A 23965-nucleotide genomic window follows, 5' to 3' on the forward strand; every position below is an offset into this window, starting at 1 on the left:
AAAAGTGGAGGAGAATGCAGGAATCTGAGGATGAACAGTAAAATAGTTATCTTCGTATCTTTTAGGAAATAACCTTTGCATCATTTGACGGCCTTGCATTTGATCTTCCGCCTTCATTCTTTTTTCTTTCATTAGCTTCTCGCTCACTGCAGAATTTAAAAAAACATAGGGTAGTTCTTCCATAGTTTCTGCCCAATTTTTTTTACCAAGTATTTCTCCAGTTTTAAACATTACAGTATCTAACAAAGTTTTCTTGTATCTGAAAAGAAATCTAAGATACTTTACCAAATGAATTTTGACTGTTGGCGTTTTCATTATACATTTGTGGTAATGCTATCACCTTTCATAAATCCAGTTACTATCCTGTCATCCAGAATTATATAAATTTAAAAGGCCATTATTTTTTTCCTATTTATGGCTTTCATATAGAGAAGTTGCTTCATTTCTCCTTTTTCAGTTTTTTAATTAAATTAAAATGGAGCTCTCCAGGATGGATTGTTCTTTACATAGTTATGCTTTAAAGTTTATAAACATTAAAAAAATTCTCTCTTCGCATCCCTACAAAAACAGTATTGCATAGTTATTAGTCTCTTATATACAAGAGGGACTGAGGCTCTGCACAGTGACCCGGCCTGCCCCATGTTAATTTTCTGATAAGCTTCCTTTTGGAAAGTTGATGATCTTGGCATGACCCAGCAGCTGTCTTCCTATCCCAGATGCTCCAGGTATTATTATGCTTCTCATCATCAAAATACAAATTCCTTAGGAAAGTACTTTGGAAACTTACTGTTCTCTTCTCAAGTAGGGCGCCATTATTGTATTTTTTAATGTGTGAAGCCAAGTGCCTTAAGTTTTAGATTAAGAGGAACTATTTTCTGGCAAACAGGCACAACATATTAAACTGATTGATGGACCTCTTCTTCACTTACAAGATGCTCTGACACATAGCACACTTGTTGACGTGCATCTTGCCGTCTGGACCACGAACAGGGTTGTTTTCTCTGGTGCAGGCAAGACCTCTTCCCTCTATCACCTTGTCCCGGAATTCATGACACTGATCCTGCCAACAGGAACAAAGCAAGGTGTTACTAGATAGTCTGATCTTTAAAACTGAAAACATGATTGGTTGATTAGATATAAGCTCACAACACTTGAGGAGGAAAATAAAACCTAGAGAAAATAAAATTTTAGAGATAGAATGTGTTTGAAAGGCCCTGTATTCAATGTCTGTTTAAGAAGCTTGACTCCTCTCTGTAGCATCCTTCTCAAATAACTGTCTTGCCACAATGGAATTTCACTGCCACCTCAGGCAGCTTGTACCATTTTCATACAATATTCATTAGGCTGAACCCCAAACCAGTCTCCCTGCACCTCTACTCATTCCTCCACACATAAAAAAGCTGTGGAAAGAACTGAAAGACACTCTTTTGGCGAGACATGTAGACATGTAAAGTTTTAGCTTTATTCCTCGAGAACAAATTTTTTTTAAAAATGTAAACCAAATCTGTATAATAGTCCAGGCACTTTGTTGTGTGCTCTAATGCATTTCATTTGGTTGTCATTAAAAAACCTGTAAGGTAAACACTCGTTATCCCCATTTTACAGATGAGAAAAATTAAGCTCAGAGAGAATAAGTAAGTAGAGTCAATGTTGGGGTTGTGATCAGAAACCTGCTAACAACCAGGCTCTACGTCTCGCCTTCTTTGCCTTAACATGGCAGAGAAGACTCTTATACATCAGGGAGGACACGGAGCTGCCCTTTTCATTTATTGAAAAGTAAGAACCTTAAAAAGGAAAGCAATGGAACAGGGTCCACAGGCGTTGACCTCTGTTGGAATTTTCGGACATCCAAAGAAGTTTGTCTTAAACTCCCTTCCTAACCTCAAAGAGCCAAAGCAGAGTTACGGAGGAGCACCTTAAAAAGCACTGTAACCGAGACTGTAGTTTCCCTTTCTTTAAATTGTGATACCCATGAATGACTCCAGACCTACTTTTGTCTGCAGCATTTCTACAGTTCTCTGGAACTGAATACCTGATCACCATACTAAGTATCTCAAAGCTGTCGTTTTTAGAAGTTACTAGAATTCTTTTTCCAGGTACCCCAGATACCCCATACACATATGTTTATGACAGCACTCATCTGCCTGCGTTGCAGCCTTCGCTATGGGTACAAATCTCTGGCTCTTCTATTTGTTATCTACGTGTAGTTAACTTCTCTGAGTTTCTCAGCTGTAGAATTGGAACAGTACCACCTACTGCATAGATGTTGGGCGGGTTTCAATATGACGGTGCACGTGCTTTGTAAAGCTCACTTTACTTTGCATATCAGATCAGACTAGCTTTCTTTTTGCCATGTGCATAAAAAAAATCTAGGTATTTTCTATACATACATACATAGTTTTATCTTGTTTGAAATTCCTAAAATCTTTAATTTTTAAATATTTATTTAAAAATTTGAAAAAAAAATCAACCAAGATTATAAATCGAATAGATGGCCAGTAGAGATCACTGGAAGTCGTACAACAGTCTTTTCTCAAAGCCCTTCATCTACCCAAATGCACATCAGATATTCCCAACATATTTTTTTAAAAACGATAATTACTCTTAGTGTTTCAGTTTGTTTAGTCAGTACAGAACTGATGAAAAGTTGCCTCATTCGTGGGAAAACTTCCCTGGGGAAATTCTCACTATTTTACTTTTTTATCTGAAGTCCATAAATGGATTAGAAGAGACCGTGCTGTGTCGCAGTCTGTGTGTCGGTGTTGTAAAGCCCTGAACATTATGTTTAACACCCCACGTTGAGCACAAGATGGCACTAGAATGCCAAGTCAAGACTTTATCATCTGGACCTCCAAGTTTTTGATACTTGCTTTCTTGTTTGTAATTTTGGAATCTGTTTGCCTAATTGTTTTAAAACTTCAGGAAAAAAATGTATCTGACACCAGCAATAATTTGACAGCTGCCACTGTTCCTACAAACGTGTGGTACTTGCATCAGAGTTGCTCTTAGGGCACTGAATTCCGTGCTGTTTCTTTGAAGATCTGGCATGTCTTGCTGGTTTCTCACTAAGTCCACAATGACGGGGACAGAGTAGGCATTCCATAAATACTTGTTGAATGAATCAATCTTACAACCAACCACCCAAATTTAAGTATAAGGATGTCTAACCGACATTACCTGTTTTTCATCGTCATTTGCGGCTGTATTTCTCAAGCTGTCCTCCTCTTTCTTTTTTTTTTCAGCTGCTTCCCTTTCCCTTAGGGGGAAAAAAATGGGAAGAAACATTTCAAACAAAGTGAACAAACACCTCATTAATTACTAGATATGCTTTAAAAAACAAAAACTCATTTTCTCAAATTGATGAGAAATGATTATTTACTTTAAGGTTCACAATTTGAGGCCCATTTTTGAAAAAATACTCACAGTTTTTCCTTACACATAGCACACTTATTGCCATGTGTCTTGCCATCTGGGCCCCGGACAGGGTCACTTTCTCGGGTGCAAATAAGTTTTCCATCTTTCATTTGACTTCTAAACATATCACATACATCCTGAAAAGAAAGATTACATTGGAAATGGTTGTTTTCACATAGTATTTGAGTGAGCTTGAGAATTGAAGATTTGACTTAACTTTGCTGTGGGAGGTTGTTTAATGGACCACAAAGGTGTTCATGTTCTAATTCCTAGAACCTGCATATGTAGTCTTACGTGGCAAAGAGAAATTAAGTTTGCTAATCAGCTGACCTTAGAATGGAGAGGTTATCCTGGATTATCTGGGTGGGTTCAGTGTAATCACAAAGGTTCTTATGAGTGAAACAGGAAGGCAGGAAAATCAGTGTCAGAATGATGCAGCATAAAAAAATTCAACTGGCCTCTGCTGATTTTAAAGGTGGCCACAAGGCAAGGAATGCAGGCATTTCTAAAAGTTAAAAAAGCAAAGAAATGGGTCCTCCCCAGAGCCTCCACAAAGGGAAGTAGCCCTACTGATACCTTGGTTTTAACACAGTGAGACCCAATCAGGACTTCTGAACTCCAGGAATGTATGATAATGAATTTGGGTGGTTTTAAGCCACTATTGGCAGTTAGTTACTGAGGCTGAACCTCATTTTCCCTATTTATAAATAAGGTTAAAAAAAACTTACTTGACCAGGCTTTTGAGATAATTAAATAGACTACTATTCATAAAAGTAATTTGTAAAGTGTTAGACTGAAAGATTTCCATTTGGTGTTAAATCTCTAAGCTGAACGAGTTACCAGTGATATTCACATTAGTGATGACTTCAGACCTTCTCAGGGCAAGATCTTGACTGGCAACACTGACACCCTGTTTGACATTCTTGATAGTCAAGTGTTGACTTACAGAAAGACCATTCTTGCGAAAACCTAAAGATTCACCTTTCCTGATGCTGATTCAGTCTCATTTGATCTGTAGCCAGAATGCTTATTTTTTTCCTCTGCTTCTCTTTGCCTGGAAGAGAAAAGAGTCAGTGGTCATCCTGCTAACACACATGCAGGTTTGGAAGGGGCCTTAGAGTTTATGTATCCTAGACCACCTCCTTCACAGACAAGCTCTCTGCACCCCCCAGGGACAGACGGCCACCTCGGTTATTAGCAAGCTCCCTCATTACAAGGGAGATATTCTAGGCAGACCAACTCAAGTCATCTCAGAGTCTCTTTAATTTGTACCCAAATTTATCTCCCTGTAACTTTCATCCATTAGTCTTACTGCACATTCTCAGGACAACACAGAATAAGCCTACATTTCTTAGGGGATGCAAGAGAAAGAGGTATTCGAGAATTAACAAAAAGGATAGTTTTCATGAAAGGAGCTATAAACCAATGAGAAACAGCCCCTAACGCAGGAGGGATATGTAGCTATCTTTCAGACATGGGCAGGTTGAGGAAAGTACTTACAGGATCTCCTTACACATGGTACACTTGTTGTTGTACGATTTGCCATCTGCGTCCCGTACAGGGTCCCTCTCCCGAGTACAGCTGAGTTTTCCATCTTTCATTTTTGCCCGAAACTCAGCACATTGGTCCTGAAAGGGGAGAAGAGAGCAGACCTCCTGGATGATTCGATCTTTTGTGCTGGTATTAGTTTGTTAAACAGTATGAGGAAGAAGTTCGTGTCTCTTTCCTCTTACAAGGGATTGCTGTGTACGGAGAAAGAGGGCCTGGAATCATCCATGTTCTAAGAGGTCAGTTGTCATGGGTTGTAATGCTGCTTTGAAGGGTCTACAACAGGGAAATTACAGAGCTGGCTGGGATTTAATCGCGTAGATCAAGGGTCAGCAAACTGTAGCCTACAGGCCTAATCTGTCCTGCTTTAGTCTGACATACGAAGTTTTATACATAAAACTGGAAACACACCCTCACTCACTCATGTACCTATTATTTATGGCTGCTTTCCCACAGCAGTTGCAGAGCTGAATAGTTGTAACAGAGACCATGTGACCCACAGTGTCTAAAATATTTGCTATCCGGCCTTTTACAGGAAAAAAAGAAAACCTGCTGACTTCTGGTATAGGTAGAAGGGAAGGAAGAAATGCTGGGAGAGAGCATAAATCACGCAAAATGCCAAGGAAGACTAGGCTTGAGCAAATTATGGAGAAGATAGATAGAAGGGTCTTATACTCTGTCACTTGAGAGTGAGAACTCAGCCTCCTGAAGGAGAAAAGAGGGGAAAACAGAAAGGCCACAATGTAGCAAAGGCAAATATTGGGCCTGTGTCAGATCTGGAGGCAAAGCCATGGTCTTGGTCTCCCCAGGTTCTAACAATAGAAATAAGGTGGCTGTGATCTTAGGCAGCTGTGTTCACGTGCCTGAGGAACGGGGCCTACATGCAACACTGTCATGCTGACACTTGAAAATGCCTCAGGAAATGTGCTGAACACGTGCCTAAGTTATTTTATTGTATCCCTGTAGGAGGACCGCTAAATAAGAGAAACTAGAATTTAGTGAGATGAAGTGACTGGTGCACTGCTTCACTTGTCCACGTGGCAAGGGCAGAATCACACCCAAAACTGTCTAACCCCCAAAGCTGTGCTCTTTCGCCATATTATCCTGCCTTGGAACAATCAGGGAGAGAGAATAATAAAAGGAAATGAGCAGCATGTGAGGCTGATGTGGAACTTGTCCACACAGCTGTACCACTTGCTCTCCTAGGATCAATTATTGGCCTGAAAGGTAGATGGAAAAAAAAAAAAAACAGAGGCGTCAGGAGACTGGGATAAGGTCGTCATGTTAATTATTTCATAAGTCATAAGTTAATAAGTCAGAATGAGCCCTGGAGAGACCAAAACTTGCCCAGATGTGACCCGACAGTCTTAAAGGGAAACCCCCTGTTCTTCCAAGGACGTTTTCCAACAAAGCACTAAATACACGCGGAGGCTTTTACTGTGGGCTCCGCTGCGGCCCTGCTGTCAGTGAGCGGCGCCCTCTCGTTATGGCAATCCGAGGCTGCTCACCTGAGCTTTCCCTCCACCGCCCCTGCCACTGGAGCCGTGCCCTGCGGCGTTTCTCTGCTCCTCCTCTTCTTTTCTCTTTCTTTCTTCATCTTCTTTCTGGCTGGAAATTAGAAAGTGGGAGGTAGGGAATGACAGATTACAGAGAGGGGAGCGCATTTCTCCTGAGTTTCTGATCCTATGACAAAATTAATTCACCAGCATACAGTGAACATCTATTACATTGCAGGCCCTCTTTGAAAACAGAAAGGTGAATTCTGCAGAGTCCCTTTGCCTGGAAGATCTCTTAGGGCAGTAAAAGAAAACCAGTGTTTACACAACCGCAAGCAAGACTAGGTGAGCAATTAGCTAGCATTTCATAAATGCTCATGGGAAATCTCCAGCTGGATTTCTCTCAAATACCTCATATTCAGGAGGTCCCCATATAATTATCTTCTCTGCCAAATGTGTTCTCCCTCCTGGATCCTCTGTCTTTCACAAAGAACAAAGCGTTGGAGCCATCCCGACCCGCTCCCTCTCCTTCAGCTCACGTCGCTGTTGGCACAACCCTGCTTTCACCTTTGCCGTGTCTCCCATGTCGATGCACTGACCCTCTGTGCTGGCTCCCTCGCCCTGATTACCGTGCCCCCGGAACCACCAGCAGCATTCTCAGTTTTAGTCCCTGCCTTCTCTTTTTCTCCTTTCTACTGCTGACATATGCATCTTCCAAAAGGAACCATCTTTATGCTACTCTCTAAGCTGAAAAATTTTAGCAGCTCCCCGTTATATATAAAATTATCCTCAAAATCCTTGATCTGGCATTCAGAGTTGGCAAAATGAGTGCATTCTAAGTAAACCAAAGTGACTTGCTCTTTTGTGCACATTCTCCAGTTTTCTTAATTTTACATTTTACCTCTCCTTTGTCCCTCTTCTCAGTCCTTCCTGTGCTGTTCACATATTATCCAAAGTGCAAGGTCCAGTTTTATCCCTTCATGAAACTTTGTTACCTCTCCCCTTCCTGAAGCACCATGACACCCTATGTCCCTCACTTTCCATTTAGCAGTTCCTCCTTTGTATTGTATTCCTTTATGCCCATGTTTAATCCCTAGTGAATTCTGATTTCTAGGAAGGCTGTTTGATTCATCTTTGTATAATCATACACTGTAGATGTTCAGCAGATAACTGTTGAATGGTAAATATTTTGGGCACACTTGCAAACCGTGTGTAAAGAGCTATTTTTCATTTCCTAAAAATGTGATATTTTCAAAATTGAGGTAGAAGAGTTAGAGTGATAGTAAAATCCATGTGTGTTCTTCCCAGTGGGAATCACAGGGTAACCCAGAGAAGGAATCCACCTTACAGTCAAGGGCTTGGAATTTTATCAAGAAAAATACTGTGATCTCTTGGTAGGCACCACCCCAAAACTAACGCAGAACACAGTGTGATAACTTAGCCATCGGTTATCCATTTCTAGAATTGTGATAGACTTCATAAAGAAAGATTCACCTAAAAGTGCTTTACCGGTCATCATCTGTTGCTTCTATATGTAAGAAAAGGACAAACACAACATAGCCTTTCTTCCCAGCTCTTTGCCTCCCCAGCCCAGCCGCCCACAGCACGGGCGTCATCTGTGCACTCACAAGACTGCTTTGCACATGGCGCACTTGTTGCCATGGGTCTTGCCATCCGGGCCACGCACAGGATCATTTTCTCGAGTGCAGAAAAGATTTCCATCCTTCAGAAGGCTCCGAAATTCATTGCACATATCCTAAGAGGAGGAGAAAAGGCAAGAGCTTGGGTAGTTTCCTACTAAGTGCTTCCTGAGGGAAAAAAGAAGGAAAATGACCTAAGGATTTTTTTTCCTGGTAGTTGTTTTGCTCAATTCCTCCTGAGCACACAGCACTTAAAAACAGGTTTCTTTTTCTTTTTCCTTGAGATTTGTGCCCCAGATCCAGACTGAACACGCAGTCACACACAAAAGCAGGATCTCTTAATAAACTGGGTTCTCTGAGGACTGGTCACAGCCCTTAGTCAAGATTTTGTCGTCTAGCTCTATTATAACGCAATAAAAACACTGTACATGACATAGAATCAAAAAAGTTAAGATTTGGGCAAAACTTGTAAGTTCATCTGGTGCTACCATGCATACAACATCTCAACCCCCTTTATGTTGTCCGTACCTGCCAAGAAGTCATCTAATGTGCATTGGAACATCTGCAATGATAAGGAGTCCATTACCCTCCGGATAGTTCATCCCCAAATTTTCATTAGATCATTCCCACAAATTAGCCACAGTGCTGCTTCGGAGGGATCTTGGAAAATACCTCTAATCGATCCTGTAGATTCCTGCCCTTAGGGTTTTGTTGTTCTAAGATGTCATTGCAAGTAGAATGAGTGTGTTCCTTCAAACCAGTAACCAAAGTCAAGGTATTTTACTTCCCTTAGAGAAACAGAGGATTATTTTTTTTTTTCATACAGACAGTCCTTCAGATATTTAGAGAAAGCTTTCTTTGCCTTCTCCCAGGCTTCCCTATGTTCTTTTCCAAGAGCTAAGCATCCCCAAATACTTCAGTCATTCTGTTTCAATCATTGGCACCATTTCTTGTTCTGAATTCTTCCCTTTTCCTAAAGAATGTGACATAATATCCCCAGTATGTCCGGACAAGCACGGATAAGTTGATGGCTCCATCATTACTGTTACTTAGAATTCCAGTTTGCCACCAAGAGACATTGGTTGAGAAGTGTTGCCTCTCCGTGCCTCAACTACCTCTTCCATAAAATGGAAGTGACAGTAGCTGTTTCACATGGTTAAAGCAATAATGGCCAGTATGTATTAAGTGTTCAGTATGTATGCTGGATTATTGTGAGAATAATGTGAGAGAATATAGATCTCTGTGTACCTATGACTGATGCCTAGGGAGTACGCAGTAAATTTTAGCTCTAGAGCTAAATTGAGATAAAACATGCAAATCACCTAAGATCATGGAATTAATTACTGATGGCAATTAAGACTGAATCTGTGAGGGTTTTTTTTCCCCACCCTGTATCTTTTAGTTCAGTTTGAAACTCAGTGAGGACAAGAGAGAGTTTTTCTCCTAGCTCTGCTTCCTGGTTCACGGCCAATTCCCTAACTGATCATATTTAGCAAAAGAAATATGGTATGAGAGGACAGTTTACTTGTAGTAGCTAAGGTGAAATCAGAAGTTGTCTCATACTAAAGAACATTCTTTTGTTGATGTTGAAAGGGAATCATACGAGCTGCTCGTATTTCAGTGGTTCCTCGAGTTAGTTTTAAAGGAACAATCGCAAACTTCATCCTTCCGCTGTGGTATGAACCTTTCAGGACAGCTACCTTTTCAGCTTCTCTCTTCGCTCTTGTTCTAGATTCAGCTTCTTTTTCTCTTGCTTCTTGCTGGCTGTAAGAAAGGGCGGGGGGATCATTCCCAGCACCCAATACGTACGATGGAAATGTTCCGTTACTTCCACACCTCTGCCAAGCCAGCTTGGGAGCAGAAAGGCAAGTGCACGCCTCTCTATATATTGTTCTTGTTTTTAATGTTGCTTAGAGGATGAAACACACACGCCAGGGCAAATCAGTAAATAAATTCCCACTACTATATTCTTTCAGAAAACAAAGATACTGTCCTTCTCCCCAGAAAACAGCTAGGGTACTTAAAAATGACTAGATGTTAGCAGATTATTGATTTGTTGGCACCTAGCGACAGTATCTGTGGACTCTTCACGGCAGCATGGATGCAGAGAGCAGAAACCCCAGTCCTTGTATGCCACTCACTCTGGGCGGACGTGCCCTTAGCACATGGTCCTCCCCGATGGCAATTCACATGCCTTTCAGAAACTGAGAACACTACAAAGAAAAGCACTAAGTATATGGCTTTATAATAGTAAGTCCCCGAACCCAGTGCAAAGCTAGCCTTCACTACATCCCTCCTGGAGGAAACCTTCAGCATCATCTCTTGTGCCCACCGCAGGCCCATCTTCTCCTGCATCAGCAGGGGCAGTGACTGCAGCTCTACTCACAAGAAGGCCTCACACATGGAGCAGGTGTTGCCGTGCATCTTCCCGTCTAGGCCCTCGATAGGGTCGTTCTCTCTGGTGCAGGGAAGGCGTCCATTCCTCACATAGTTACGGTAGTCACGGCACAGCTCCTGCCAAGAGAGGGACGCCTTAAGACTCACATAGCTAAGTACTGGAAAGCTTCCTCCACGTTACTCCCTTTGAAAACTATGATCTAGTGCCCCACACATAATGGATGCATCAGAAAGGTGATGCAGAAGGTCGACATTAGCCGAGATGCTTTTCAGAGACCTAGGTCATACATTAGTTGGAATATACAATTGCTGTCAATTAGTTTATTAGAAAACCTTCAGCTGAATTCAAATATTCTGGGCTAGGCACTGTGAGAGATACAAAGAAGAATTTACTGTCCTTTTTGTAGAGGAATTTGTGGTTGGCCGAATAATAGCTCCCTCCACGTGAATTTGTCCAACTGTAATACCCAAGACCTGTGAATATGTTATCCTGTAGGGTAAAAGGGACATTGCAGATGTGATTGAGTAGAGGACCTTGAGATGAGGATATTATCCTGGATGATTCTGTGGTGCCCAATGTAATCACAAGGGTCAGTCTTAGAAACTAGAAGAATAAGACGGAAGAGTGGGAGAGGGAGAGGCGACTACGGAACAATTAGAGATGCAGTGTGGTTTGCTTTGGTGGAAGGGGTCCAAGAGCCAAAAAGCAAAGAGACCACAAAGGAATGCAGTCTTACCAACCCTTTGATTTAGTCCATTGAGATCTATGTCAGAGTTTTAACCTAAAGAACCATAAAACCATATTTGTCTTGTCTTTTAAGCTACCAAGTTTGCAGTAATTTGTTACAGCAACAATAAAAAGCTAACAAGGAGTTTTTAGTTTCTTTGGAGAAAATACATAGAAGTGTCTATAAGTTACACTAAAAAATGGTGTAATTGAGAAATAAAGAAAAATTGCCGACAGATGATAGAGCTATTCAATATAAATGGGGAAAATCTTTAGGGAACAGGAAATATTTATGCTGAGCCATGAAAGGTGGCCAGAACTTTGATTGATAGAGAATGAACATTCATGACTTAGTAGGAGAAAATCCATATAGAAAACAGAGTTCATTGTATGTATGCTATTGAGGACTTAAACATGTGGGGGACTGTGCTGTTATACATGGTAAGTTCCTTGGAACCTCCATAAAAATAATAACCATAATAATAATTCTATTATTATTTTATAAACAAGGAAACTAAGACATGAAGATGCTAAATGTTTGACTTTACTGGTTGGAAGACAGAGTGAGCACTGAACCCTGACAATGTGAGTCCAGAGTCTAGGTTTTTAACGACAGTCTTACTGAGTTCACGAGATGGGAAGCCATGAATCAATGATTAGTATATTCAGGGAGCAATCAGGTGACCAGTGTGGCTGGCACAAGGGGAGCATTGGGTAGGAAATGCCACCTGAGAGGTGGCCGAGGTCAGATCACATACAGCATTGTAAGTCCCTAGAAGGACCTTGATTCTTGTTCTGAGCGAGATGAGAAACCACTGGGCAGTAAATAATTCCTTTGGCTTCCGAGTTGAGAGTAGACTGTAGGGATCAAAGGTGAGAGCAGAAAGAAATGAGAGCTTCCAAATTAGATAAGGATAAAGGAAAGGAGTAATGAAGCCCTGACGCACAGCCCGCAGGACCTTCTCAAATGGAAGTAGGGTGCAACATCTAAAGGGCATCATGGGCTTCAAAGCCAGAACTTGTGGTTCCGTTGTTAGCTCTCAAATTACTAACTGTGTGTGTAAATATATACATCCTATGTGCATCCTAACTTCTTCTGTGAGTCTCCAGTTCCTCTTCCATAAAATACAGATATGCTCCTTGAATAGTTACTACCAAGATCAGTTATAAATTGTCATACTCAAATAATTAATTAAGTAGCAAATAATTAATACCATGACCATCATCATTCTCATCACCATCATCCTGTGAGATGTTACAGAAAACAAACCCAAGGCTCAAAGATGCTTTTAAGTTATTTTCCCAAAATCTTACAGTCAACTGGGATGAAAAACCTAGGTTTGTGTTTTGTTTTGTTTTTTTAACTAAACACGCTTATACAAAAAGGTATGGAGAAAATTCTAAAATCTACCTGTATTGGTTTGCATTCAGACAAGACAGCAGTGTGTATACACTTCTTTCATGGGGTAGTATAATTCACATGGTCAGTGGAGAAAAGGGGGGTCGGCTTCTTCTCAAATGCACAAGCAACTAGATCAGATCTGAGGTGAATAAACTGAATAAGGAAGAAGGGATCTTCCTATATATGAGAATCTAAATACATTTTGGAGGAGATGGCGGGAGCCTTGCCTGGAGGGAACGGGCTATTTTTGTGGTTCTGATGGTCTGAAACAACTACCTGTATTGCTTCTCTCTTAACCTTCTCGGCCTCAGCTTTCTCCTTTTTTTCCTTGCCATTTTTTTTCTTCTCTTCTTCTTCAAGTTTGCTGCAATAAAAAAAGATACAAGCTGACTGCAATTTCCCATTCTCTTTGGTAACATTTTTTTTTAATCTTATGGACTTAAACGTTTATAGATCATGAATTATATAATATCCCAATAACTATCACTAGTAGTTAATCAAGATATTTGTCGATTTGCTTATGTTACATAAAGGAGAGTCTGAGAAACAATTCCTCCTCTCTAAAACAATCAAAATCTGGCTGCTAATATTTGTAATATATATGAAATAATTTCCTTACTAACCACCATTCATCTGTTTTCTTTTGTAATATATTTTAAGAACGAAGGAGGATCTTCCAGACCAAAGGTCATATTAAGTCTTCAGTACAAATTTATCCGGTCAAGAGGTGCTCATGCTTTGCCCAATAATGCAGATTAATTCAGTAGTTTCCAATCCCTCTTAGAAATATAAAACTAGCATGCTTTTTCATCAGTGTGTGAACTTTGAGGTGTCTTTTACGTATCAGTCGGTGATTTCAATCAATGATCTGAAAAAAGCCACAGTTGCCTTGACTTTTTTTAATTGTGCAGCTTTTTCTATCTAAATAGCCACCGTATTCATGATGAGAGCAAGGGGTGATACGAGGTCAGACCACGGGCCCCTAATCAAAATAAACCATGTTTCACTGTAAAATTAAATTTTAAATATTATTTTAATTGCATTGAAATTCAAGTTTTAGAGTGCAATGATGATTCAAGTCCAAGAAGGTTCAACCAGTAATCTTTGGAGGTCGATCATGAGCCTAAGATGTTGGATTCTTGTTGTGTGTTTAGTGGCACGAAGCCTGTCAGCACTAGAAAGATCCTCAGCGTTTATTACCTGTGATACGGTCATTACCGCAGCCCCAGCAGACGCGGCAGGTGAGGGGAGAGCCCTGACTTCTTGAATCTCAGGGCCCGTTTAATCTACTGGCTGCCTCTGTCAAGCTCTCCTTTAAGGAACTGTGTGCATATACTTAAGATGAGACCAAGACATGTGAAAGTTAAGGGGAAACAACTTTGAAACTCTTTGAAGCTCTTTAAATATTATTTGAATATTTTTCTGAGCATGTATTTTAGTGTGAGGCTTGGGAGGGAACTGGGAGTCTTACAAGGAAAAGCAGCAGAGGTGGTGACAGCCAGCATCTCTGTCGTCCCACACAGTGGAGCTCTACTCAAGAGGACATTTTAGTAAATGTCTGTTACGTGGCCGAACTCTTGGGGATTTCACTCTTTAAGCCACTTAGCAAAGTATTTATTTCACTTGCCTGTAGTAATGCTCCCAAAAAGATAAGTACAACCCACTCTGTTCCATTTCTTGTTCAGGCTATTTTAGACGTGTTTACATGCTGGCCCCACAGACCTCTGCCCAACCGGGTTTCCCTTAACCAGTATCTGAATATACTCACAGAATCAAAATGTCAGGAGTGAGAGACCAGAGAGACAGTCCCACCCAGATCATCCGTCTTCTGCTCTCTTTGTTATGAGTGATGATTATCAAGTGTTAAAAACCTACTTCCATATATTAAGACTCTTCCCTGACTTAGCTAGAAGAAAGATTACCGAATGGAGAATAATGTTGTCACTAAGTGATTAAATATTACATAATTCCTTGTCCATGGGCTTTTAAAATGATCTCGCATACAAACCACGGTACATATTCTATACATTTACAAAGAGATTGAGACTCAGGGATGGTCAGTGGTGAGGAGGTGCAGGGACACTCACAACATGCTGGCACACATTGCACACTTGTTTCCGTGCATCTTGCCATCTGGGCCACGGACAGGGTCATTCTCCCTGGTGCATATGAGCATTCCGTTCCTCAGTTGGCTCCGAAATTCACTGCAGAGTTCCTGCAAAATGAAGAAAACATTTTCTCAGCTTGGTTTTCTACCCTTCCTATGCTTTTGTCTGTTTATGACGAGTAAGTAATGCAGAGTAAGAGGAAAGAAGAAAAATGATTGCATGTAGCAGTGAATCAGTTAGCATTTAACAGGCTTCTGGCATGGCCTCAGCATTGTGCTGACACTGGTGGGTGTGTGAATATTTATCATCGACGTTCTCCTGAGGGTGCTTGTAATCTAGGTACAGAAGAGAGCTGACGAAATTGATGGAGACGGATATGAAATGTATGTGTGTATGTTGTGTTGCACATCACGGTCTATAAAACCTATGAAAGATCAAAGGTGAGGAGATTCAACAGGCCTCAGGGAGGGGCTTTCTGGATAAACCGAGACTACGTACGAATGAGCCTTCATGAGAAAGAAGGAAATCCTGCCGTTAACAACAATTTGGGTAAAACCTGAGGGTGTTGTGCTAAATAAGTCAGATAGAGAAAGACAAATACTGTGTGGCATCACTTATCTGTGGAATATAAAAGCCACATTCACAGAAACAGAAATTGGTGTTGCCAGGGGCGGGGGAGTGGGGGCTGGGTGAAAGCGGTCAGGGGTACAAACTTGCAGCTGTAAGATGCGTAAGTTCTGGGGACCTAACGTACAACATGGTGACTGCAGTTAACCACGCTGTGTTATATACCTGAAAGGTGCTACGAGGGTAGGTCTTAAATGTTCTCATCACAAAATACAAATGTAGTTATGTGACATGATGGAATTGTTATCCAGCGCTACGGGGGCAATGATTTTGCAGTACAGAAATGTACCAAATCAACAAGCTACACAAACTTACACAGTGTTAAATGCCAATCGTATCTCAATAAAGCTAGACATTTTAAAAATAATATGCAGGCAAAAAAAGAACACTGTGAGTCTTCATTTACCTTTAAAAGGCTGAGGAAAAAGAGGAAAAAACACATGAAAGCTAAGAAGGATATATCTAAAATAAAGGTATAGAGGAGAGAAAAAAATGTTGGTATAACATGAACATTCCTGAGATAATTACCCCCGCAGTTTCTCTTTTAGCCTTTTTTCTTGCTTTTTCTTCTTGTTGACTATACGAAACAGGAAAAAAAAAAAAAAGAGAGAGAGAAAGCAGAAATGAATCTTAATATGGTAGGGAGGTAGATAACTTAACATTCACAAGTTGATCATTCATTGCTTTGACTATCGTCAAGCAACTCCAAAGATCCACTCATAGTAATTTGTATATTTTTGGGTAACAGATTGATTTATCACATCTCAAGAGAATGATATGCAAGAAAATATCCCTTAATTAATGAGTAAACCTATTTAGCTTCCCAGCAAATAGACTGCAATTTAAGACTTTATTTGCTGATTCTTTCGCATGTGCAAAAGATGCAAACTGTTTATAAAGTGGTGGTATTTGGTTTCTGGGAGGCAGTACAACATGGTGATTAAGAAGAAACTCTGCAGCCAGACTGAATAAGGAACACAAAATGTGTCTTAACCTCTCTCTGCCTTCCTCATCTATAAATGGGGAAAGGGAGCGGGGGGATAGGAGAGGTATTAAGAATACTTTTTTCATGGGACTGTTGTGAGCATTAACTGAGTTGATATACATGTAAAGCAATTAGAATAAGTATCTGGGACATAATAAAGTGATCGATGTAAATGATCGGTATCATCAGCACTGTAATCATTTTTTAAAGTGAGTCCTCCAAAAATAGGCATTTGATGGAAATAAAATGAGAAACTCAACTTGCAACACTGTTAGTTAATATACTCAGTCTATAGCATAACTGGATGTATAATGCAAATAATTCAGTCATGTTGTAGAGACAAAAAATATTAAATAACTTGTTAAAATGTTTTATTATGTTCCAATCAACATAAAAATTGCTCATTGAGCAAACTGAAACTTTTAAAAAACTATTTGTGTATGCTCTGAAAGTGTGCATGAAATGATTATGGAGGGGAGTACGATTCTTAAGAAAGTCAATAGCCTTTACTAACATATCCATTAAATATGAGGTAATAAAACCTTAGTTTGATAAAGAATTTTTATATTGACGGAAGAAAATAACTAAAATAGCTGCAAAATTGTGGGGTTTCTTATACTTCTTTATATGGAGACTGATCTAAACTGATGTAAATTTTACCATGAGTCTAAGTTGACTAAAATTTAAGAAGCATTTTCTTTTCATAATGGAAACTTATCAGAGGAAACAGCAGAGCTGACCACTAGGTGGCAGAATTACTTCCTTTCGCTGAAAGAGTAATGGTAAAGAAAACAGATGGAAAAAAGAAACCTAAATACAGGCAAGTGCAACTACCTGAAGTTGATAATAGCTTTGCTAAATAAGTATGCCCTGTCTAAACCCTACAATGAGAAATGTTTTATTTTCCCTTTGCCGAAATTTTCCTCATTCTCATCTTCTCTGGGCCTTAATTTTTCCATCTGTAACTTGTGATAATGCAGAACCCATTTCATTCTGTTGTGAAGATTAAATGAGATTAGGGAGCAAAGCCCTTAGCTAGTATATGCCAGTTACATGCCTTCAGTAAATGTTGGTTATGGTAGCACTATGGTCATCGTTTTGACTTCAGCCCAACAGATTTTTCACGCTGCTCTGGCTCACCTACACTGCGGGACACGTCTGTTGGGTTATATTGCTCTCCACCAGGGAAGACTGAGTGACTGAATCCTTTCAGAGATTCTGGGCTTATAGAAAATTAGAGTATCCCTTGGGACAAAGGTTAAAAGACTTAAGGAATATCATAGACTCTTGTTGGAGAGAATACATCATTTTACCTATTCTAAAGGCAGACTTTAGTCCCCTGTATGGGTATCCAACTCCTTCACATTAATATCATCATTCCTGAAGCAGCCTTCCTCTACTGTGTTGCAACATCCATCTTCATATTGTGCTCAAATCTGTCTCCCTATACATCTCATCACTTTTAATTCTATTCTTGAGGTCACACACAATGAGTAGAAAGGAAAATAGTGAACCGAACCAAAACAAACTCCCAAAATTTGCCCTGCACCATAGTGATACATTACAAGTAATCGCATGTATTTCCTATTTCAGCTGACAATCCTTCAGAAAACTAAAAGCAATTAGTATTATCATAGAGTATTCTCTTCTCTGAAAAACGGATTCTGAGTTCCTTCTGAAATGTCCTGAAGCTATTTTGCGTCTCTTTATAGCTCGGTAGTTATCATCTGAAAGCTCTCCACCTGCTTTTAGATTTTGTGATTTGTTTGTTTGTTTTTCAGTACATTTAAATGTGACACCCCAAACTGAATGCTACATTGAAGAGGAAAATGTATTATGCACTGTTATGTGAACACTTCCCTTAGCAGGTGTCCCCACCCCCTCAGAAGCCCTGAGCTCTACTCACAAGAAGGCCTCACACATGGAGCAGGTGTTGCCGTGCATCTTCCCGTCTGGGCCCTTGATGGGGTCATTCTCTCTGGTGCAGAGCAGCTGTCCATTCTTCCTAGATTTGCGGTATTCACTGCACAGCTCCTGTGACATCAAGGAGGCAAGTTTGAAGTACTGAACACAGGTCGGATTAGACCGCAGAAAGAGCTGTAGTGTAGACTTTTTTTTCTTAAATGGGGTCAGCAATTGGCTAATTTAGAATAGTTCTTAAGTTTGAAGACATGAATATTTTTAAATGATAGAAGTTACAGACCCTCAACCTAGAAATAGTCACATATGCACATGTGTACACGCACACCTATAAACAAACACCGACACAAACTGTGTAAATGCTTCATACAGTTTCAGGGAGTGTTGGGGTTCTCTGAATGCCATCTATGGTCCCCAGGTCCATATGCCTCCGACTTGTTAGAGAAGGTCCCCTCACCTCAAAGGAAGCTGTATTCTCAGATTGCCTTTTGTTTCTTGATTCTGCTTCCTTCTGTTTCTTTTCTTTTTTCTCTGCTTGGCTAAAAGAAAGTGATTTTAAAAAGAGATGAGTAAGAATCATAGAGTCTCCAGACTGAATGTGATCTGAAATACGCAAATGTCATTTAATTATTACAGTTTATATAAACACATATATATTCCATATTATATGCTGGGTATGAACTGATTTGGCATATTGAAATGCTTGTGCTTTGTCTTGTGATTTCATATCCTGCTCTGCAAGAGTCGGATCCTTGTTTTATATTGTTTCCACTTCCACAGGAACTCAGTGATTATACGTAGGAATCATTCTTTGCTAATTATTACACTGTGCAAAAATGTGTCACAAAATGCCATCGACAAGAAACAGACACAACTTAAGAAACAAAATATAATAAAGCTCAAAAAAAACGTGAAGCAGAAGGACAAACCCCTCCCCTCATCTTTCCAGCTGCACAACTACTCACAAGAAGGCCTCACACATGGAGCAGGTGTTGCCGTGCATCTTCCCGTCTGGGCCCTGGATGGGGTCGTTCTCTCTGGTGCAGGGCAATTTTCCATTTCTCAGCAACTTTCGATATTCACTGCACAGCTCCTGCCAAGATGAAGTAATTTGGACATGCATTTCATTCCCATTCAAAGCAGAAGTTTGCAACATCTACACTGGTAGAAACTCATCTTTGAGCCCAAGATTTTAGCTGTGTTTCTTTCGCGTATTTCAGTTTCGCAAAATTCAGTTCAGCAAACAGAACTCGTGATTGGCTAAGGGATGGAAATAAATAAGACGTAATAGGACGGCACAGAATAAAGTAAGAGGTAGACAAGTGAACTCCACCATAATCTAAACGGTAAAGTAAGTGCAAACTTACAGGTACAAGAGAACCTGCGAACTCAGAGGTTGGGATCATGAAATGGGATTGTGGAAATCAGGGACGGTGTCGAGGAACTGGAATAATTTGTGTGAGACTATGACGAGTAAATTGGATTTTCCTGGTTGAGAAATACGCGTTTTAGATGGCTAAAATAAGCTGAGAAGCGCAGGTTGGAAACTATACGGTGTATAGCAGAACATAAATTTCTGAATGAGGGTAAGGCGCTAAATAAGGAAAGAGATAAGGAGACGGAAATGCATCTTTTAGTGAATAATGAGCTATTTGTGCATTTTAAGGAGAGCGAAGAGCAGTGTTGTGATCTGGTTAATATTTTCAAACTTTACTCTAGCTTCGTTAGGGAGGGTGTTTGGATAAGAAAAGGAATAGAACCTAGAGGGAAGATTAGGAGACTCTATCATCTAAATAAAAGGTTAGGCTAACTTATATAAGGCCATGGAAATGAATATTGTAACATTTCAAAGGCCAAAACCATGTTTTGTGTGTGTGTGTGTGCAAGCTATTTTTAACTCAGCTCAGATGTGAAATTTTAAAAATTCACACGTAGAAAATGCACACAAAGTGTCTCTGGAAAGTGGTTAGCAGAAGTGAGCACAGTCCGTAAGTGATGAAACTAGAACTAGCCCTGAGTTTTTCAAACTTCAAATAAGTTCTTTTTATCGTACAGAGTTGGTCTCTGAAGCAGCAAGAGTTGATCAGTCTCCTATAGCATTCATCTCAGTGTCATCCCCAGATTGAAGGGTTAGGATTTTCTGAGAATTTTCGCAGGGCAATATTCCAGCCTTGAGGCTCTTTGAAGTGTGTTCAAATTATAGTCTACTCACTGCGTATGAGGGTGCTTTTCCAGGTTGTCTTTTATTTCTTGCTTTTGCTTCAGCCTTTTTCTTTTCTTCAGCTTCTGCTTGGCTGAATGAGAGAGAAAGCCAAAGGGAGCCATAGGGCCAAACCCAGGCAGTGGTTTCTCCACATTCCTGCTTCGCTAGTCTGTGCCCCCTCCTGAGGAAGCAGCAACATTGCCCCTTTATCACTGCGTATCAGTGACAGGCGACAGAGCAGCCCAAGTCTGCTAAGATACCGTAACTTCTTTAGAGCTTCTGCTTAACCCTGAAAGATAGGAATAACTATGGGTCTGGAAAACTTGCTTTCTGGAAATTACCTTTCTTGGCTGTGGTCAGAAAAGAAACACCATCAGTGCTCACCAAAGAGGTGTCAAAACAAGTACCGTCATGACGTTGCACCTGGAGACTGAAAGTGGCCTTCGCACAGCACACGGACTAGTCCTAGTCCCCTTGTTCCACAGGGAGAAGGGGAGGCAGTGAGGCCTTTGGCTACACTGTCAGGAAACGACAACTAAGCTTTCTCCCCTCAAGCCTACGCTCTTTCCACCGCATCATGCGCACATTAACTTGATTAATTCAATTTACGTGTATTGCTTACTCACGGCTGTGTTATATAAAAGGCAATGTAAGGCAGGCTGAAAAAGGCCAATAATTTCCATACATTGATAAACTAAGTGAGCCTAGGTTTGCTTTGTACAATGGAATTGGAGGATACGTACAGTTAACTGATGGCATTTCAACCAAACATGGTTGTCAGACAAAACAAAAGGCCATAGATTTTAAATGTAAGTCAACTATTTAATCCCAGCTCAACCAGATAAACTGAGAGGAATCTCAAATTCTGAAACCAAACTCAGTTATAACTTATTGAGAAATGTCACACTATATAAAGTAACATTCACTGTAATTTTTTTTTCATGGTGGTTTCATAGGCAGCTTTAATAATCATTTTCTGCAGTAAGGGTTAACTTTGGGTCCTAACCCCTCTGGAAGCTGAGATGCCTACAAACTTGTACAACAGGTTCACACGTGAGCTTCAGCAGTAGGGGAGAATGTGATATTTGCACCAGTCAGGATATCCCAGCGCTAAGAGAATGAGTGCTCGGGGAAAACAGACATCCTGGAATAAATAGCTGTAGGCACTTAACCCCAGCTCTGTTACTAACATTCTCAGTGTAGCTTCTTCAACTCCCTTTCCAATTCCAAGCCAGTTTCCCCATCTGTGAAACAAGCTAGTTCTATTAGATTACTGTAGGGTCCCTTCCCTCCTGGGCATTCTAAAACTCTGTACTCACTAGAAGGCTTGACACATGGAACACAAGTTGCCATGCATTTTCCCGTCTGGACCACGAACAGGGTCATTTTCTCTGGTACAGAAAAGTATTCCGTCCTTTGCATGATCCTGAAATTGACTGCAGAGTTTCTGAATAATGAAAATGAGACAGTTTAGGTATGGTTCTCTGCTTATAAGTTATAGATGCTCTTTATCAAAGATAACTGGAAAAGAGGAATTAAGGATAAAAAATAAAACTTTTAGGATTTAGGATTACCCAGAAATTTTGTGATATTTCTCTTGTAATATTCATTCATTTAACTATTCAACAAATCTATTACATTAAAGGGGTTAAGTATGAATGTGATCTAGCTCTTTATATCAAGTAAAAAGAATAAGGAATTGCAATATAAAAACCTATCAGAATTGACCAAGGTCTAAATTAAGTGTGTAGCAGCTCAAAGGAAAGAATGTTCAAGGAAGTTCACAGAAGAGCTTATGTCTGAGTTGTCTCTTTAGGATATGGGTAGGAAAACAACATGTCAAAAAGGGCTTCCAAGAGGAATTCTGATATGCAGAGACATAGAGGCAGAAGAGAACACATTATTTTGATGTAATTTATTACAGCCATGGGTATAGTGACTAAATAATTAGCTGGTCAAAGAGGGGACCTTGAAGATAAACCAATATCACACCACTAAACTTTGAAAGGAATTTGGACTTTATTCTTAGGACATGGGAAAATGATATTTATAGCAGAGAAGGACATAATCAAATCTTTGTTTTATAAAGACTATCCAGTCAGATGTGTGAAGGATTTAAGTCACTGAAGTCTGAAGTTAGGGAAACCATAGAAGAAAAGAAAGGAAGGGAGGGAGGGGGGAAGGATGAGAGGAAGGGTGGGGGAAGGAAAAGATCAAAGAAAGAAAGAAAAAGAAGGAAGAGAAAAAGAACAGAAGGGAGAGAGAGAGAAAGGGAAAAATTGGAAATGAAAGATAAAAGGATAGTCAAGGGATATGTGACAACTAAAATTAAAAGGACTTTGTAACCTAGGATTGAAGAGATGAAAGCAGTGGGAAGAGGCCTCCGCAATAAGGTAGAGTTACGTGAGGGCAAAAGGTGAACTAATGGAACAGACTATTTTATGAAACTGTGAACTGTACATCATAGTGGGTGGGATAACTCTCTGTAAGAAACAAGTTAAATAGGGTTTCTTCATGGAGTGGAATGATCCACATACACTCTAGAACACCTTTAAGTGTTAGATTTTTATAATGCCATTGGTTCATGGAAATATTTCCTACTCTTTGAGAACAGCATGGGAGATGAATCTTGATTGAAAATGTTGGCTAGAAGTACAGAGAACAGGAAGGATGCTAATGCATCCATACAAAGGAGACAGTAGGTATCTGAGCTAAAATGGTAGCACTAGAAAAAAGGCAGAGGACTATCTGAGAGATGTTTGAAAAATAGAATGTAGTACGATTTTAAAGGGAGCATATTAAAATTTTACACTGGTATTGCTTTTGAAATGAAAACCTCCAAAACAACTGTCACACATCTGGAGAAGAATATTTATCAAACTTTGAATTTAGATAAAGCTTTGATATATCACCTTCATTAGGAGTGTGAAATTATTTTACTAATATGATTTAATTTCCTCCAAATAGAGCTAAAAATTATAAATGCCATAATTATTCTAAATCTTACAAAATAACTAGATTAATTTCTAGAAAACCCATTAGTCGTAAAAGAAAAATAAATACTGAAAATGCTTTTTAGAGTAAAATACACACATACCCACCACAAAAGTCATAACTGAATTGATCAAACTTACCCTCACCTCAGTTTCTCTTTTAACTTTAACTTTTTCTTCAGCCTTTCTCAGGTTTTCATCTGTTTTATTTTTTTCTTCTAAAAAGCGCTGTTTGCTGGAGAAAGAAACAAGAATAAGTCAATGAATATAGATGTTTTGAATCTTCATGCTACAAAATGGCCATTTAGGTGCAAGCAGCAAAACAGCTAAGTGTTCCTGAGTTTTAGAACAAACATTTTCAAATCACCTTGAAGCCCCTTATTAAACTGAGATCTTCACTATTTTCCCAAAGAACTCCTTTCATTTTGCTGTCATGTTTGCCATTTCCTTCCACTGTAACAATCTTTTTTTTTTATCTTCCCTTTTAAATCTCACCAGCTTAAAT

The 23965-nt window shown here is 39.8% G+C and overlaps 1 protein-coding gene and 1 long non-coding RNA gene across 4 annotated transcripts in view; one reads left to right on the forward strand and one right to left on the reverse strand.

Moving 5' to 3' along the window:
• The window catches only part of LOC140691554 (uncharacterized), a 181487-nt gene that overhangs the window by 152058 nt on the left and 5464 nt on the right, over window positions 1–23965 (forward strand). The gene's annotated exons all lie outside the window — the stretch shown is intronic.
• Window positions 1–23965, reverse strand: part of SPINK5 (serine peptidase inhibitor Kazal type 5) — a 62685-nt gene that overhangs the window by 14718 nt on the left and 24002 nt on the right. The window contains exons 10-28 of one of the 2 annotated variants that reach the window (XM_072955145.1): window positions 23602–23695; window positions 21787–21914; window positions 20477–20558; window positions 19230–19357; window positions 18722–18803; window positions 18251–18378; window positions 15888–15936; window positions 14712–14839; window positions 12901–12988; window positions 10485–10612; window positions 9799–9862; window positions 8087–8214; window positions 6471–6570; window positions 4915–5042; window positions 4396–4468; window positions 3424–3551; window positions 3178–3256; window positions 930–1060; window positions 74–146 (exon numbers count right to left, since the gene is read on the reverse strand). In XM_072955145.1, coding sequence (XP_072811246.1) covers window positions 74–146; window positions 930–1060; window positions 3178–3256; window positions 3424–3551; window positions 4396–4468; window positions 4915–5042; window positions 6471–6570; window positions 8087–8214; window positions 9799–9862; window positions 10485–10612; window positions 12901–12988; window positions 14712–14839; window positions 15888–15936; window positions 18251–18378; window positions 18722–18803; window positions 19230–19357; window positions 20477–20558; window positions 21787–21914; window positions 23602–23695 — 1939 coding nt within the window. The remainder of the gene's footprint in view (window positions 1–73; window positions 147–929; window positions 1061–3177; window positions 3257–3423; window positions 3552–4395; window positions 4469–4914; window positions 5043–6470; window positions 6571–8086; window positions 8215–9798; window positions 9863–10484; window positions 10613–12900; window positions 12989–14711; window positions 14840–15887; window positions 15937–18250; window positions 18379–18721; window positions 18804–19229; window positions 19358–20476; window positions 20559–21786; window positions 21915–23601; window positions 23696–23965) is intronic. The other variant, XM_031671592.2, reaches the window with a different exon arrangement.

Source organism: Vicugna pacos, chromosome 3, assembly GCF_048564905.1.
Source record: "Vicugna pacos chromosome 3, VicPac4, whole genome shotgun sequence".
Taxonomy (NCBI): Eukaryota; Metazoa; Chordata; class Mammalia; order Artiodactyla; family Camelidae; genus Vicugna; species Vicugna pacos.